At 42.3% G+C, this 18,265-nt stretch overlaps 4 protein-coding genes and 1 non-coding gene across 5 annotated transcripts; 2 read left to right on the top strand and 3 right to left on the bottom strand.

The window, feature by feature from the left end:
• Positions 1–1,182: 1,182 nt before the first annotated feature.
• On the bottom strand, positions 1,183–1,767 carry LOC141811542 (calmodulin-like protein 30). Its single transcript, XM_074699567.1, has one exon. It carries the CDS (start codon positions 1,765–1,767, stop codon positions 1,183–1,185), a length of 585 nt encoding a protein of 194 aa, XP_074555668.1.
• Positions 1,768–7,073: 5,306 nt separating this feature from the next.
• Positions 7,074–9,360, top strand: LOC141811718 (putative fucosyltransferase 8). Its single transcript, XM_074699762.1, has 2 exons — positions 7,074–7,339; positions 7,849–9,360. The coding sequence occupies exons 1-2, from the start codon at positions 7,114–7,116 to the stop codon at positions 9,312–9,314; spliced, it is 1,692 nt and encodes a 563-aa protein (XP_074555863.1). The 5' UTR covers positions 7,074–7,113; the 3' UTR covers positions 9,315–9,360.
• A 724-nt stretch (positions 9,361–10,084) lies between these two features.
• On the top strand, positions 10,085–10,226 carry LOC141812018 (U4 spliceosomal RNA). Its single transcript, XR_012600215.1, has one exon. It is a non-coding gene; the product is annotated as a U4 spliceosomal RNA (small nuclear RNA).
• A 205-nt stretch (positions 10,227–10,431) lies between these two features.
• On the bottom strand, positions 10,432–12,663 carry LOC141811541 (protein WEAK CHLOROPLAST MOVEMENT UNDER BLUE LIGHT-like 3). The gene is made up of 2 exons (XM_074699566.1): positions 12,187–12,663; positions 10,432–12,111 (listed from the first exon to the last, which is right to left on the bottom strand). The coding sequence occupies exons 1-2, from the start codon at positions 12,661–12,663 to the stop codon at positions 10,432–10,434; spliced, it is 2,157 nt and encodes a 718-aa protein (XP_074555667.1).
• A 1,253-nt stretch (positions 12,664–13,916) lies between these two features.
• On the bottom strand, positions 13,917–15,249 carry LOC141811729 (photosystem I chlorophyll a/b-binding protein 5, chloroplastic). The gene is given in 7 exon segments (XM_074699775.1): positions 13,917–14,157; positions 14,241–14,329; positions 14,434–14,538; positions 14,610–14,722; positions 14,800–14,932; positions 15,019–15,219; positions 15,221–15,249. Coding segments are annotated over 7 exon segments (813 nt in total). The 3' UTR covers positions 13,917–14,014.
• Between the last annotated feature and the right edge of the window lie 3,016 nt (positions 15,250–18,265).

The raw sequence follows: 18,265 nt of genomic DNA, 5'->3' as shown, positions 1-18,265 counted from the left end.
TTTAATTACATACTCAAATGCTATATCTCCAGTTCCTCCCTTTTTCCTCGTTGTGCCAAATTCTCTGTACCATGCAACCCATTTCCTTTAAGGCCTTTTTTGCCCTCCCAGTGTTACCTTCTACGCTCCCTCTGTTGCCGATTCCAAGGACACCGCACACTGTTTTCATATTGTCAGGATGGAGTCTGCCTTTGTATATATGCGAAGCAAGCTGAGATTGGTCAATGGTCAACCGTTAACAACAACACTAGTAAATTCAGAGAATCTTTGGCAAATCGCTGTTTGGGGAAGACCACTGCCATGAATGAGCAGGAGCAACTAATTCCAGAAAATACTGAAGTTTCTCGGAACTTGCATGTCTTGGACACTGAACCAGCAGCTGCAATGAGTTTGAGGAACAGCGGCGAAGGACAGGTTTACTAGCTGAGTCTTTTTACGAGGCTTTCATGCGCGTAAATTAATTAAACTCTCCTGTTTCCTTAGGAGGATTCATGCACCGACACCAATCTTGTTCTTTGTCATTCAAATTACAGACGCAGTCAGGTAGTGATATGGTCAGTTCACAAGTAGAAAACGAGGCCTGCTCGAAATACTGAGTGCAGTACTGCAGTGCAGTGCAGGTGTAAGTGCATGTGGATCTTCTACCGAAGGAAATTGAGTTGAAGGTTTGAACCGCAATTAATTTCTTGCCAAGTGAGTGCAGTACTGAATTGCTCGTAGCTAGTTCAAACTTACCTTCAGCCATGTTTCCAGTCAATTACTTCCAGTCCATAAAGCTTCAGTCACATTTCCAAATCGACAAACAAAAGGTGGAGTTTCTTGTACTTTTATCATGAGCCTTAATAAAAGAGATATATATATTTTTTACTTACTACTATGCAAGTCTAATTTATATTTTTGTAAAATTTGAAAAGTATGGCAAGACGACGACTCAATTTTTTTTGATAAAAATAATTTTCTTTTCAAGAGGATATATTCTCTATGTATTTTAGATCAATGTATTTTTAATTACTGTTAAATGAAGGAAGAAATGTTTACTAGTTCATTTTATTATACATCAAGGAACTCGATATTAAGTCACTAATATTTGTGCCTAGAATTTCATATTTACTTGGTCACAAACTTAAATACATTAATCCTCCTTTAATTCCTTCATGCAATTAATACGCATTTGATGGTCGATCACATGAGCTTCATGGTGCTGGTCATCATCTCCATGAACTCGTCCATGTCCACCACCCCGTCCTGGTTCTTGTCCACGTGCTTCACCATCCTCTCGCACTCGTCCAGGTTGCAACTCTCCCCCAGCCTCTCCATCATCTTCTGTATGTCCGCCGCGCTGATCCGGCCGTCGCCGTCCCGATCGAACATCCAGAAGGCGCTCTTGATCTCGCTGCTCCTCACCCCGCCGCCCTTTCTGTTCACCTCCATGAACTCGCCGAAGTCCACAACTCCGTCCTTGTTCAGGTCCGCCGCCCACAGCATCCGCTCCGCCTCCTTCTCCGCCTCGCAAACCTTCCTCTTCTCGTCGCTCTGGAGGTGGCACGTGTGCGTCCTTTTCACCAGCCGCTCGAGGTCGCCCTTGTCGATCTTATCCTTTCCGTTCGAGATTTTGTCGAACACCTTGCGCATCTCAACCTCGTTCGGCTCGTACCGCACGAACAAATCGGACACCTGCGAGTCTCGCAACGACGACCGGCGCCATTTAAAGGCTCTCAGCCTCTTGTCCAAGTTGTACTGGAAATCAAGAACCCTCAGCTTTGACATTTTAACAAGCTAGCTAGATTAGAGATTTATAAGAACGACGGCTGGATCGGAGCTGCATTCATATATATGCAGATAGATTCCTGAAAGAAACAGAAAGATTTGGAGATTCTTATCCTCTGCACAAAGGGATGGCAAAGCTGTGTCCGTGCTCGAGGCCAAACCGAAAGGTAGAACGAAAGATGAAACAATTCGGGCCGGGTGGAAAGAGGAAAGCATCAGAATCTTTTGGCAACGTTCGTTCACAAGATTAACAAAAAGTTATACAGAACGCTAAACTTTTCTTCCAAGAATTCAAATATTGGTCGATGAATTTGTCGAAGGTAAATATTGAAATGAACCTGTATGATTACGCATAAGAATTCTTTTCACTAATCATGATTTGAGGTGGTACCAAATATTATTATATTATACGATCGATCAATGGTGCAGAAGGATTACAAGTCCTTGTCAGGGATATTTAATTACGATACGATCTAACTTGTTGGGTTAGGATGTCTTGGTGCAATGGTAGGACATCTGGATTGTAACTCGTTGGGTATTTAGGAATTTTTCTCCAAACGAGGAACGCAATCAAAAGATGCTGAGTATCTTTGGCCGTCGACTTGACTTTGTGGTAGCTGGGATTATTATTATTATTATTTGTTGGGTTAGGATTTGCTTCACTTGACTTTGTGGTAGCTGGATCCATTGGAATTCGAAGCCGTGCGCGTGTGCACAAACACTTCACCTGCTACGATCGTGACGAGGCCAGGAAGAAGAAGCTTCACATTCTTGAATTCAGCCAAGCCCTATAATTTTTTAAAAATTTCAAATACAACGCGTGGCACTAATTTTGTTTTAAATATATCACACGTAATAATATTCTGTCTTCTCATCATCGTTATATTATTTAAACGTCAAGACGTACGTGACGCTTTACTAGTTAATAAATATTTTTTTAAAAAATAAAAATCAATATAAAAATATGACCTTATCTTACGATTTATGACCCTAAATATTTGAAAGAGTTTCCCAAGATTTTATCATACACAAATATTTTTAAGATCGAGAACAGATGAAAATCTTTGGGGAAACTCTAGAATTAATTGAGCCCAACACATAAATATCTAAATTATCAATAAATAAATAAATAAACAACTATGATCCTCTAGTGGAGTTTTGCCCTCAATTGGCTAGAGCACTGCCATCTATCTCAATTCAAATGGAGGCACCCAACTTTAACATAGAGTAGACCCGATCTTCGATCGGTTTCAAATTGGACTTGATCGGAGCTCGTAATCGGGTCAACGGGCAACATAATTTATTATTTATATTATTTATATTTCTTTGACATTTGTCATTTATTATCTTCTTAATTATATTTCTCTTTAATTTATTATTTTTAATATTACCCACATTATAGTATTATTTTATCAAACATTCAACATAACATATTGAATGAGTGAATAACATTTAATATCATAAATAAGGATGTGTCGTATAAGTAACAGTGAACGATCTACATTCCACCTAATATGAATACATCATGTATAAATAAAAAATCTCAAGGTGAGTGACCTGCAACCCATCCGATAAGGATGTATCGTATATGAGAGTGAATGACCTACAATTCATTCGTAACGAAATGCATCATATATATGCACATATACATATATAAATCGAGTGAACAACCTACAATCTATCCGAAAGAGATGTATTGTATATTCATAGGGTGAACGATCTGCAATCCATCAAATACGAAATACATCATATGAATGCATATATACAAATAATATATATAGGGCAATGACCCACAATCCATTCAAAGAATGTCTTACATAAAAATAAAATGAACGACCTACAATCCAATCCATGAGGTGCCTCATATAAAAATAAGGTGAACGACTTACAATTCACCTTGTGAGAAAAATCATCTCAATTTAGCTAAAGCTCCTAAACACACGAAAGGACTCAAGAGTCCTCTTTGTATGCGAAGTCAATCGTTCTATATTACAAGTAATCACATACATTCTTGAAAAACACAACTGAAGCTCTAAACTATAAGTAATCACGTAATTCTTAAAGGGTGGAGTCAAAACTCTATAATGTAAGTACTATATTTATTATCTTGATAATTTGATGCCAATGATAATATGCCTAATTGGCTATTTCTAAACCTAAAGTTCAAAATTATAAATATAATTATTGCACCTATTATTTTATTAATTAATAATAGTGCTAAAGTAACTCCTAAATTGTGGAGCTAAACTATTGATGTAATTAATCTTTTATTTTATTAATTTACATAATTAGAAAATCTAATTATTTATAAATCTTAAATAAGAAATAAACAAAATAAATATCAATTAAGAATAAAAAGGGTAAGCAAGCAGAAAAAATAGAGAAGATTAAGGGGGCGTTTGGTACGAGTATTTTCCGTTTTCATTTTCTGTTTTCCAGAAAATGAAAACAGAAAACCTGTTTGGTTGACATTTTCATTTTTATTTTTTAGAAAATTCATTCTCATTTTCTGGAAAACTGGAAAACGATGAAACATCATTTTCTAAAAAATGGAAAATGCGGGGGTTGAGAATCAGAAAACGTGAAAACGCGCTTCGCTTCGCTGCCTGGTGTGGGGCTAGGCAAAGAGACTCTTCCTCCGTTGTCGCCTCTGTTCGCCGTCGCCAACATCCAGCCGCCACCATCTTCAGTTGTCGCCAGCTCGCGAAGAGGAGACAGCAACCGAGGAGCTCCGCCGCTCCGTCGCCGTCGCACGCTGCCACCCCCTGTTCCGCCACCCCCTACACGAAGACACCGCAACCCCCTCTGTTCTTCTTCTTCTACCTCTGCTCACCGTCGCAGATTGGCCGTCGCCGTTCGCTGCCCTTCAGCCGCCTGCCGCCTGCCTGCGCTCAAGACGCCGCCCACCAACGCCGGAGTCGCCGCCTCTGCCGTCGGTCCAAGCTACGCGAGAAGTTGCCGATGAAATCGGTAAAGGAAACTTTACCGATTAGTTTTAATTAATTGAGTTAATTAATTATTAGATTAATTAGTTAATTAAATCATTAGTTAGTCAATTAGTTTAATAACTATTAGATTGTTAATTAATTGAGGATTAATATGTGTAATTAGGTAATTTGATAAAAGATTAATTGATGAATTGGATTAAGGTTAGTTAATTAATTAAAACTCGTGGGATTAGACAAAGGCTGTTGGATTAATTAAGATAATTAATTAAAACTCTAGATTTTTATTTTAATAAAAAAATAAAAAATATAGAAAATAGTTATCAAACCAAACGAGTTTTTCAGTTTTCTATTCTAGAAAATAGAAAATAGCATATCATACCAAACATATTTTCTGTTTTCTGAAAACTAGATCAGAAAATAGAAAACTAGAAATAGAAAATGAAAAACAGAAAATGGAAAATATTTTCCAAACCAAACGCCCCCTAAAATTAACTCTATTTTCTATAATATCTACTTTCATAAATTTAAATCATGCATAACATAAATATAGCGAAGTAAGCAAGAAAATTCCACCTGATCGAAAACTCAAATTACACTGGCTCGTTTGAGGGAACTCTTACTGTCCTTCTATTCGATTTTATCAACAATAGACCAATATCATGGATCCAATGTTGTCTTCCATGTCCTCGCAACTTGAACGATAGCACGACGACTAAGGGTCATTGTCATGGATCCAATGTTGTCTTCTATGTCCTTGCAACCTTTGGACAAAAGATTTTGAATAAGAAATAAGGAGACAAAGAAGTCGGATTTGAATTGAGTGATGATGAGATGACCTAAACAAGAACAACAACACGACTAAGAGTCTCTCATTAAGTTCTCTCGCTCAAACTCCAATAAGGCGACAACAACCCAAGTAGCAACATCGCTAGTAGCGGTGATAATGGCATCGTAGGCGATAGTGACACTATGAGGTGGAGGTGGCGACAGCAAACACGACGCCACTGCGATGCAAGGCTATGGCGGCATGAGGTTGCGGCGCCTTTCGCGCACACCGACGACTTTGGCGTGGGACGGTGATTACATAGATCCACGAAGATAGCGTCGTAGAGCCATGATTGCGGTGGTGTTGCAAGGCCACGGCAACGCAAGACTACAACAGCAACAACGAGGCTATAGTGACGGCGGTACGTGAATAAAGGAAATTAGGGTTTTTGGGTGAGGGCATGGTGAGCATGGGAGAAAACTAAATACGAGATAAGTTATTAAGGTACACTTTTATAAAAAAAGGGTCTTAATATTTATAAGAATTACAAAAAAGTCCTTTGAAATTTTCAATGATATAACACCATTTATGTTCCCATGTTCTTCGCCAAGGTTCGAAAAGTCACATTGCCGTGACCAACTGTAGTTTCTAGATTTACCTTCACAAATGATCGTGAGACCGATCGTGTGGGACCGCTAAAGCGAGATCACCTTTTTACAGAAGAGCGAGATCATTTACGATAAGAAACCTTAAACATGGCAGAAAATACAAAATGCTTCACTTTCAAAGATGGAATGATTCAATAAAGTAATAATGGTTGAGTATTTTCGGACGGTCGACTAAATACTGATTAGGTTAGATTTAATTTCCTTTAGATTGATCTTCAAAGAAGTTGATCTTCAAGAGAGTTGGGCTTCAATTAAATTGACTTTCAAATACTGAGTGCAGAGATACTCAGACAGACAGACAGATCTAGAAAGACTCGAGGAAAAAATTAGATGGAGGTTAATGTGAGCTTGGGTAAAACTCCTTTGATGATAAATCAGACCTTAGAGAAAAATATAAAAAGTTATAAGTAGCAATGTAGACAAGAAAATGAATCGTTTACCTTGATATTACAACCGATCACTTTTAAATAAAAAGCAAAAGGATGATCCTTATTCTTAAGAATTTGAATTTAAGGGAATCAAATTTGGATGTGACTTGAATGGGATTTACGTGAGATCTTCTATCTTAAGCTGATTTGATCCGAACTCAATTTGATGTGACTAATTTACTCGAATGCAGTTTGACTTGATCCAAGTTCCATTTGATTTCGACTGCATTTTTGAGTTGACGAACGTGTTTGACTTTTTCCACCATATCATTCACCATCGAGCAGACCGACAAATCCTGACAGCCTGCCGAGATATCGACATGGTTAAGAAAGTTTGGTTTTGGGTTCATCTGAAGAAACAGACAAAAACAAAAAATTACAAACAAGCAAGCGGCAAGTTTGACAAGTTAAAACAATCACGTTCCCATCAAGAAAACAAATAGTTGGCAGGAGCAACAACAGCTTATTGATTAATCCAATTGAGAACGAGAGACCACCCCTCGTCGAGAAGCGCAAAGGCGGCGGCGACGACGAAGATGAAGCAGAGCCGCCGGCAAGCTCTGCCTCGCGATGAGCCACCGGAAACCGAGAACGAGATCCGTACAAGTCGTGCTGTTGCTGGCTATGCGTATGGAGTCGCGAGGCCCATCCTTGTGGCGGCTGCCTTGTTCACGCTTCTCCTTCTCCTCATGGTTTTGTCCGCTATTCAGCGCAGTTCGCCGTTCGACGTCCTTCTTTCCAGCTACTCGTCGCCAGAAAAGAGTGAGACACTTTTTTTCATCTTTCGATCTCTCTTCTTCTGACCTTTCAATAGTTGGATGCCAAGCATTATTGTTTCTTTTCCTTGAAAAATGGAAGACGATCGCTTAGAAAAAATAAACTGCTAAATGTTTTTTAGATTTGTTACTCTATATATTCCTGTGCATAATCATAATAGTTGAAATGGAAGAACTAATTCGCATTAGAACATGCGAAAGGAAGATTAGAATCTTCAAGTTGCATTGGAATAAAAATGCTTATGTGCCTGTGAGATCATCGAAGATGATCATTATCGGTTTTATCCCTATTATATTTTAATCCTGCACCGTTCCAACTTCTGGCTGAAAGTTCCAAGTTCCTGACGTTTGGGCTAATAACGTTGACTTGAATAAATGCAATTAAATTAAGCATTAATCTGCATATAAATATTACAATGGGTTGAACTGTCGCATCTCGGCGTGCAGTACTTTTGGTGTTGAAGTCAACTCTGTAAATATTTTTCACTTCTTCAGCATCCAACGCCGCGTGTTCTGCCGTTCGCAAAGAACCTCCTCCAGCGGACAAATTTCACGGAGGTTTCCTCTCCACGGGGTTCAATGAATCCTCCTGCCTAAGTCGCTACCAGTCGTCTCTCTACCGGAAGCCTGCCAACCACACTCCCTCAGCCTACCTCGTGGAGAAGCTCCGGCGGTACGAAGCCCTCCACAAGAAATGCGGCCCCCGCACCGAGCGTTTCCGGCAATCCATCAAACACCTCGCGTCCAACCGCACCACCGGACCTCTGGAATGCAACTACGTGGTATGGCTGCCGGCCGACGGCTTGGGAAACCGGATGATCAGTATTGCCTCCGCCTTCCTTTACGCTCTCCTCAACGACAAGGTCCTCCTGCTCCACCTCCCTCACGACATGGCCGACCTCTTCTGCGAGCCTTTCCCTGACACTTCATGGCTTCTTCCTCGGGATGACTTCCCCGTCAAAAATCTCAACAGGATTTTTGAGCACGACCCTCATAGTTACGGGAATCTGCTCAGGAACAAGGTGCTCAGCAACGACATGAACGTTTCGAGCTCTTCTTCTTCGTTGCCTGGTTATCTCTACCTCCATTTGTTGCATGGTAACGATGATTTCGACAAGATGTTCTACTGCGGAGAGGGTCAACAGTTATTGAAGAATTTCCCTTGGCTGTTGCTGAGATCGAACCAGTACTTCGCGCCCGCATTCTTCTTCATCCCGGAATTCCAAGACGAACTCGACCTGCTCTTCCCGGAGAAATCGACGGTGTTCCACCATTTGGGAAGATACCTTTTCAATCCGACCAACTCTGTTTGGGGATACATAACCAGGTACCACGAAGCTTACCTCGCCAACGCGAGAGATGTGCTGGGGATCCAAATCAGAATATTCGCGTTCGCCAACGTGGAGTTCGATGTCATGTTGAGCCAAATCGTAAACTGTTCGGTGAAGGAGAATCTACTGCCAGAGGTCGATTTGGAAGGGTCTAATTCTCTTCCAGGGATCACCGGTGCGAAGCCGAAGGCTGTCCTGGTGGCGAGCTTGATGGGGGAGTACTTCGACAAGCTGAGGGACAGGTACTACGAGCACGCAGCGGTCACCGGCGAGGTGGTGAGCGTGTACCAGCCAAGCCACGAGGAACAACAGAGGACGGAGAAGCTAACTCACAACAGGAAAGCGTTCGCAGAGATGTATCTGTTGAGCATGAGCGACAAGATGATTACGAGCCCGTTCTCGACGTTCGGGTACGTGGCGCACGGCCTCGGCGGACTACAGCCATGGATCCTGGTGAGGAACCGGAACCGGGAGCCGCCTTGTGTCCGGTCTCTGTCCATGGAGCCCTGCTTCCATTTTGCTCCGTCGTATGACTGCAAAGCGAAGAAGAAAGCAGACAAAGGGTCGGTGATGCCGTATGTAAAGCACTGTGAAGATTTCTTCCTTGGAATCAAGGTGTTCGATAATTAAGAAATGAGCTACATAGCAGTGTGTAATACGCCAAGAAAAACAATGCTGTGGGCTATTATTTTTCATTAAAATTTTTAAATATTGTTTCTAAATGCATTGGATAAATAAATAAATATTGTTTCTAGCTAAATGCCGCAATGCCGAATACGGCATTAAATTTGTTGGCGACCACCGTGGACGTCGAGGGCCACTCAGTTACAATATCGACTGTGCGCTGGGGGACGAGCTACTGCACAACGTCAGCGGCCACGGCGCAGTTGCTGCTCTGCTTCCAAATTCCTGGCTGAAATCCGTCCTGGCCGGTGACGAGATTGCACACTTCGAGAAGCTCAGGAACATGTAGTACACGCACGCGTCGGTTACCGGAAGATTGGTCGGACTCTACCAACCCAGCTGCGAAGAGAAGCACAGGGAGAAGGTAAACCACAACAAGATGGACCTCGCGGAGATTTACTTGCTGAGCTTCAGCGAATTCATTGATCACGAGTCCATTCTCAACCTTGGAGTACGTGACGCAGGTCCTCGCTGGAGTGTGGCCGCCGTAGCTTCTTAGGAGGCAGGATGGTCATGATGGCTTCTTGCGACGTTCGGCGTCGGTCTAACCTTGCTTCCACTTCTGGGGTTGCTACAAGGAGTCAAAGAAGCCTTATGCGAGAGACTTTACGAAGGTTTTCCCCCGGCGTGAGCTTGTTTAGTCCCACATTGTGTATTTGAAATAAAGCACGAACGATGCACCTTATAAATTTGGAGCGTGTTCTACCATTTATCGCATCTTTGCGCTTGGGGCAATGTCGCAGCTAGTGAGGTTATAACCGAGGCGCGACAATTGCTGGTTGAAAACTATTTCCAAACCCCCTCTTTGGCCTGGGTTTGGCCCAGCGCCATCGAGAATTTCTGGAAGGGCCTTTCGCTTTCAAAGTGAAAAACCCTACAATTTTAATCTAAACGTGTATCAGTCTAATCCAATCTGTTTGCTACTTGTAACTTCTTTTATTGGCTGATTTGCCTAATTGTAAAATATAAATGGCGAATGAGAAACGTCTGTCATCCATCTAATTTTTATTTATTTTAAAGATATTTGAAATGTTCCAATTGACACAGCAGCACCGCTTACTCCCTACTTAAGCGACTGAACCTTCTTCCTCGCCAGAAACGTCACAATCCTCGCAAAGAACATCCTCTTCCTCCTCCTTGGCTCAGGCATCGTATTAATGACGCGCTCCACAAGTCCCCTGGGGCTTTCTTTCGAGTTCTCAGCACGGGCTTCAAGCAAAGAGTTTTCGGTTGGCTCTCCGGTGACGTCGAGGACTGGAAAACCTCCTCCATGTTCTTGCTCCCCTGTCGGTTTCTGCAGCTCCTGCTCCATGAGAAGCCTCTCTTCCTCGGACTTCTCCACCCTCTCCATGGCAGCCCTCAGTTCCTTCTTCTTTTCTTCCAATGTTTTCTTTGCCTTCTCCAGTTTCTCTAAGCTTCGTGACGCTGACTCCTTCGCTGCCTCCATTTGCTCAATGGCAGAGATGGTTCTCCGCTTAGCTTGTTCGTCTGCTTCCTTGGCCTTCTCGCTAAGTGCATTATACTCTTCACGTGGCAATGTCACTCCATTGGATTCCTCTCTGATTCCTTGCAGGGATTTGACTTCTGAGCTAGCCAACGCCAGCGATGCTTTAGCTGCCTCAATCTCCTTAAGAGTAGCAGTCAATCTCAGCTCCATTGCTGTGGCTTCCGCCTTGGTTTGCGTAGCATCTTCCTTGGCCTTCCTTACCTCCTCGTGGGCGGTGTTAGATACTAGTTTAACACGCTCTGCCTCTTTGGATGCTTCTTGTAGTTTAGCTTGCTCTTCGCCAGCCATCTTCTTTGTGACTTCCTTCCTTTCACGAACTAATTCCAATTCAAAGTTCACACTGTTGAGTTGGGCTTCAAGGGATGAGATAGACGCAGATACAAAGCCTTCCCTCTCTCTCAAAATGCTCAAGGCTGCCTTTTCCCTCTCCAATTCACATTGAAGTGAAGAGAGTTGAATCTGTAAGCTGCTCACATTTTCTCTAGATTTCCCAATGTGGCTTCTCGCTTCATCAAGCTCACTTGTAGCATGATCCAATGAAGCTAGCTCAGCCTTTAGATTCACTAAAAGTGCAGAAGCGCTGCATAATTCTGACTTCACGTCATTTGTCAACAGCATTTGCTCGTGAACCTGCTGTGATTCTTCTTCCGCATGCTTCAGCAAATTGTGCCACATCAATTTTTCTATATCCAGTGCCAATGCTGCAATAATCATTTGATCTGCAGCTCGAAGATGCGTGGCATGAGCTGATTCAAGCAACTCTTTGCTTGTGATCAGCTTGAGAGCCAGATCATTGATGGTCAGTTCGATGTCTTTCGTTGCAGAAAAAGAATCAGCAGCTTTCTCAACTGCAATGTCTCTTTCTTGAAGCAGTGAAACATATGCAATTCGAACCGTCTCCGACTCTTCTTTTACTGATTTCAACTCTGCAACAGCACTTGCATGTCTCTCGTTGGCCACATCCAGTTGTGCCTTGGACGCGATGCTTGCAACATTGGCAATTCCTTGCTCTACTTCTCTCAACCTTAGCTCAGCAAGTTCAGAGTCCTGCTTTGCTTGTTCTTTTAGGGTTTCTGCTCTCTCCAACCGAAGGTGTAGTTCTTCTGCAAGTCCTTTGAAGTAGTCAAGCTCCTCTAGAACGTGCGCCGTAGTTGTTTCTTCATCTTGGAAGCTCTTTTGGTACTTGAGAGTTTCGTCCTGTACTTTCTTAAGTTCAAGTAGAGCCTGCTTTTGCTTCTGCGAATACTCAAACAATCAAAAGAAAAGAAAAAAAGATAGTTTGAAATTAAAAAGAATGGAATGAAACAATACTTCTGCGGACATTGTTTCTTCAGCTTTGCAATCAACGATCCCTCTAAACTTTGTGACAGCTGCTCTAACAGACTCAAAAGGTGCAGCAGTGTCAACAAGTACTCTGTTCATGTCTTCTTTCTTCATGCTCTCATTTTGCAGGATTTCGACTTCTTTCGTCTCATTGAATGGCGGTGTTGAAATATCACGTTCTGTTGGTGCATCAGGAAGACTATTTTCCAATGCTGAATTATCAAGAATATTAGAACTCAGCAAAATTTGGTCATCCGTTTCTGATTCTTCATGTCTTGCAACATCAACTTGGATTAAATCATTCTGTGTCGCAGTAACACCTCTCTGATCATGGAGTACTGGAGTATCAGAAAGAAAGATATTGGCATCAACACCATTTTCTGGTTTGAAGATGCTTTCAGTTTCAGGTGATGAAAAAGAAATAAAAGGATTGGAGCTTTCTCCATTGTTGTTTGCTTGTGCCATTGAACGGTGATTTCTTGGTCACTCCCTCTGTAATTGAGTCTGAGAAATGAGTTTGAGATTCAGATAAAAGAATGATTGCCTTTTTCACAAAAGAAAATTAAGACTCATTTCCTTTTTTTTTTTTTTCTTTTTCCCTTCTTCTTCTTTTTTAAAGCCACTTACAAATCAATTGCTTCTCAATGTGTTCAGGTAAATCCTGAAAATGTCTAATTTCTGAATCTTCAATAAAATCTTATGTATCAGAGAAACTTAAACAAATTATTGCTCGATAGAAATGTTCAGATATTGTACTTAAACATAAATGGTTAGCTAGTGATATCCATCAAATAGTTTTTCTTTATTCCTATCTACATAATTATCTGTTTTTAAAGAATCACGGATACAAAATTTGTTAAATATGTAGAAATTAAATAAATAAGGAGAAAAAACATAAATTAACTAAAACCTATATAGTTAAACAACCAATTTCATGCATTTTCATCTCATTAAGCATCAAGCATTCAGATCTGAAGTTCCTGAAAAATCAAAGAATTGCCTAAAAGTTGTCATTTAATCAAGCGAAATAATTAGAAAAGGGAAGAAATTCAATGGAATTCTCTGAGAAACAATTTCAAACTTCGGGGTAATTGAGAAATCAGACAATGAATATTACCAATGCAAATCTAGGAGAAACTACACATGATGTTGATTATGATGCGCAGGAGAGAGGAAAGAAATAAGGGATATTTACACTGGTTTCCTCTTCCTCCTTGGTCCTGTTACACAAGATTGAATGAATATTGCTTTAATTTGGAGGATGAGGAAGAAGAGGCAGCGAGGAGAGAGAGAGAGAAGGAGAAATCACGCATTAGCTTGACAAACGATTCCTATGATCTCTCAAACAAAAACTCTCTTTTTCTCCTCCATTAATTTTTATAAATACCCTTTTTTTTGGTTGTGTAGATTCTATTTTTGTGTTGTGATTAAATGATTATATGAGACGTCTGTTTATAGTGAACATTTGCTGTACAGTGAAAGTTACAGGGGGGAAAAAGATTAAAGGGTATTTATCTTTACTGAATTAAGATGTGAATATTCTCTTATAACATATTTAGTGCTGTAAAAGATATGAAATAATTGTTGCTTCGAATTAGAAAAAAAGAAATCTTCAATGGCAAATTTATTTCATCAAACAACTTGATAAAATGAAAGATTCAGTTTATCCATTTTAATTTTTTTAAAAAATATTAATTTGTCGAAAAAAATAGTTTAATATTCAATATGGCAAATATAAAAAAGAAATCATCATCATCCAGTGCAGTTCACATAGTAGGAAGAACAAGTTCCATGTAGAACTTGACTACCCTTGATTTCAGGAAGCAGAGAAGAAAAGGGTCTGAATGATGGTGTTCTTGAAGGGATTCGAGAGGTGAACAATAAGGTTGTCGATCGGTCCCGCATGAGTGACGTTTGCTTGCACGAAAAAGCCAAGCATTGCAACCATCGCTAGCCTCCCTGCATCAGTGAACAGGTATTCATCTATGATCTATCTCTCAGTTGGAACTAAAGATTCATGAGGAACGAAAGCTTCCTAGTACCATTCTTGATTTCTTTCAGCTTCAATTCGCTTTTGTTCTCGATATCTTTGGCCAGGCCAAGAGGATCAAACAGTGGTCCTCCTGGATAGCTGCAGGAGTCACAGATAAACCAACATCAACACACCAAGTGCGCATGCATGAGACGAGAGGATAGTTCTTGTACATGAGTAAAGGGAGAAGAGCACCAACTGACCCGGGTTGTAGACCTTGTAATGCAGCTTCTATGCCCAAGAAGGTGCCTTCTTTAGCTTGGGATCCTGGTGCAATGAAATCCATGTACCTTTTGGTCTCCACAAATCTGCAAGATCATGTAGGGAAGGAAGATTTACAAAATTGATACTGTCAGGTAGATTGAGTTTTGAGGCTTACCCCATGAGCAGGAGTTGGACAATGAAAAGAGCAGGTGTACTAGCGAAGTCGAATTTAACAGAACCAGCTTCAAACCAGACAGGAAGGTTACTGATTCCGGTTACACGCAATAGCTATAAAATGGTAGAAGGTTAACCGTTAGCAGAGCATCGTTGAAGAATGTAAAAGTGGAGAGAAGAGTTTTGCATACGTCTGTGAAAAGAATGCCGGCGACACCAGCCATGGCGAAGCGACAGTGCACGAGCTCGGCCTGGACGTACCATCGCAGGCTATCGGGTTCCTCGCCGAGGCCCAGCGGGTCGAAGCCGAAGTCTCCGGCGAGCCTGGAACGCGAACGTACGGCATCAGGAAGAGCAACCGAGGAATTGAACGAGAAAGCAGGGAAGAAATTAAGAGGGAAAGAACAGACGTGCCATCGAGATGAGGAGGCGAATCGAGGCCGGGGAGCCACGTCGGCCGCTGAGGCTGCGCGCCGGCGAGGACGAGACGACTGGCCGCCGGTGGTGGACCGGGGGAGAGTGTGGGAGAAAATGGGACCCTTTGGTTGCTTCCGGAGAGAACGTTGAGGGGAGTGGCGGCAGTGGTGAAGGTCCGAGGAGCAGCTCCGGCGCGCCACCGTGGTTGAGACCGCGAAGGCCATGTCGGAGCAGTGGATAAGAAAGCAGAGTCTATTGGCCGACAATTTTGCGCACTGATAACTAAAAGAAAGTGGTTACGTTGCATCCAACGAACAGCCCAGTTAGCGGGCCGAATCGCATTCCAAGCCCATTTTTCCATGCCCAAAACATGAGAGTTTTTGTGCTTAATTTTAAATTTAAACTTCTTTCAGTTGGAATCTTTTGTTAGTTTTAAACCATGTATCTATAAGCTCGGATTCATCCCCAAGTGTATAATCTTGTCTTAAATTTCATGAGGTCGCCCGTGCGTCACGCACATTGCTGATCCCGTCAGATACCAATCAATCTGTTGATCCATGCATTAATTAATGAAGCCAGCCGTCCAACTCCACTACTTGACCGTACTGATCGATTTTGTTTCTCTCGTTCACGCACGCATCTGCATGCATACCCAACCGACCGACAGGCCCGGTCACACCCTGTCACCGTCTTTACTCTTTAATTTATCTCTTGTTTTTCCCTCTTCAGCCAGTAGATAATTAATTAATGGCGTCTGAACACACTTACCCACCCAACATGCACCAGCACCAGCAGCGGCAGCTACGCTAGCTGCTACAGCCAAACAAGCTAGAAATTAGCAAACGTCGCTCACCCACTGCGTGCCCTGCCACACGCACGACAGGCAGCGTGCTAGCCCTCTTTTCTCCCCCCACGGCCACCTTCGCTGTCCTGTCCTCCTTTTCGGCTTTCAAAGCTGCTACCGCGACACGCTAAACAAAGGAAATGAAAAGGAGCGCGCGCACGCACGCTCTCGATTCTCACAATGTCGGGGCATGCAGATGTGCTAGCCATGGCGATGGATGAGATGGATGGTGGGCTGCTGGGCGCGCGTGCGTGATCATGCGTTGGCCTCCGCTGGAAGGTAGCAAGACAGGGCAGAGGAACAGGGTTGGTGCGGTGGCGTGCAACGCAGACGCCCAACCGCCCTGCCATTCGATGAGCCCTCGGAGCCGACACCTCTCGTGCGATGGAACCATAATAGACGTTGCTTCCTGTTGATTAATTAATGAGCGTGTTCGTTAGGCTCCAAGCAGGTATATTGTTGCATTACTCCTGTATGGTAAAATAAGAGTGACAAAAAGATCTAGAACAATTCTCAATAAGAATATTTATTCAACATGATTGATAAGGTGCGCACGCACGCACGCTCTAAATTTATGTTGATGATCGATAAAAAATTTCTATGAGATTATACCAATCACCTCTAAATTCGAAGAGTTTTAAGTCAGTATTATAATATTTATGATTTTATAACTACTACAACGTGAATTATAATAATTATGAAATTGTAATTGTTATAATATGAATATTGTCGAACAAGTCAAGTCCGTCCGATAAATTTAGGGTTTAAACATAAAATCGACACATCAAAAAAATCAAAACGGACTAAATATTATACTTGAAGATAGTTGTGTAATTTTATAAGAGGTTGATAGATGCAATCCTCTTAATGATGAGGGAACTAATACCTTACACTACAAAAAAACAGATATTTTGCGACGAATTTTTGGGACGAATAGTTTTCGTCGCCAATCAGCAACGAATTTTGGGATGAATAAAAATTTCGTTGCTAATCTGCAACAAACTTTGCGACGAAAAAAATATTAGTTGCCAATTTAGCAACTCAATATATTCGTCGCAAACTTCGTTGCAAAAACTTATTCGTTGCTAAATTCGTCGCCAATTTGGCGACGAAATAGAAGTTCGTCGCCAAATTGGCAACGAACTTCTATTTCGTCGCCAAATTGGCGACGAACTTCTATTTCGTCGCCAAATTGGCGACGAATAAGAAATTCGTTGCTAAATTTTCGACGAATTAGACAACGAATAAGGTTTTCGTTGCAAAACTTCACTAAAATATGAATTTTCCTTTTCTTCTCCCACGCGACCTTTGCGACGAATACACTATTCGTCGCCAATTCTGCAACGAATTTAATTGATTCGTCGCAAATTCTGCAACGAATTACTTGATTCGTCGCAAATTCTGCAACGAATTTAGTTTTCGTCGCCAATTTGGCGACGAATGTCATATTCGTTGCCAAATTGGCAACGAATTTTCATTTTCGTCGCCAATTTGGCGACGAATTTCATATTCGTTGCTAAATTGGCGACGACATTGTTTTTGTTGCCAAAAACCCTAAAATCGGAAAAATATTTCATTATCCTGCCCAACTTTGGCGACGAATATCAAGTTCGTCGCCAATTTGGCGACGAATATAAGAGTTCGTCGCCAAATTGGCGACGAATTTGGCAACGACTTTTTTTTGTTGCCAAAAACCCTAAACCCGAATTATTATTTTTGTTATTCCACTCCAAGTTGGCGACGAATCGTCTTTTCGTCGCCAATTTGGCGATGAAAACTTATATTCGTCGCCGAATTGGCAACGAAAAAATTATTCGTTGCCAAATTGGCAACGAATTTTGCGACGAATTTCAATTCGTCGCAAAATACTTAGGTTTAATCCAGCTTATCTCCTCTTCTCCGCCGAACTTGTTTCTTTTCTCTGCACGCGAACGCGCCGACTCCCTCTCGCCGCCGCTCGCAGCGCCTCTCCTTCTCTCCCTCTTTCCCTTGCCGGAGTCTCTCCCTCGCCGGAGCTCTTCCTCGCCGGCTGTCTCCCTCACCGAAGCTCTCCCTCGCCGCCGGATCTCCCTCTTTTCGCCGAATCTCACTCATTTCGCCGGATCTCCCTCATTTCGGCGGATCTATCCCTCGCCGAAGTTTTCCCTCGCCGGATCTCTCTGATTTGTCGCCGAGATCTCTCCGAAAGCTTGTGGTAACATTCCTCCTTCGTTTTTCCTCTTTTCTTCTGAGTTTTAGCCGCTCACGCCGTTGGAGGGACATTGCCGGACGTCGGGCGGCGCTGCCTGTCCCTGGCTGCCGTCGGGCGTCGTTGGCCGGCGCTTGCCGGCGCTGGGCAGCCTTTGCCGGCGCTGGCCGGCCCTTGCCGCCCCTGGGCGGATTTTTAAAGCCCCTGG

Source organism: Curcuma longa, chromosome 17 (genome assembly GCF_044706935.1).
Source record: "Curcuma longa cultivar G26 ecotype Majalengka, Jawa Barat chromosome 17, ITB_CL_G26_1.1, whole genome shotgun sequence".
NCBI classification, from domain to species: domain Eukaryota; kingdom Viridiplantae; phylum Streptophyta; class Magnoliopsida; order Zingiberales; family Zingiberaceae; genus Curcuma; species Curcuma longa.
Note: the sequence above shows the minus strand (reverse complement) of the source record. Positions and strands in the feature narration are given on the sequence as shown.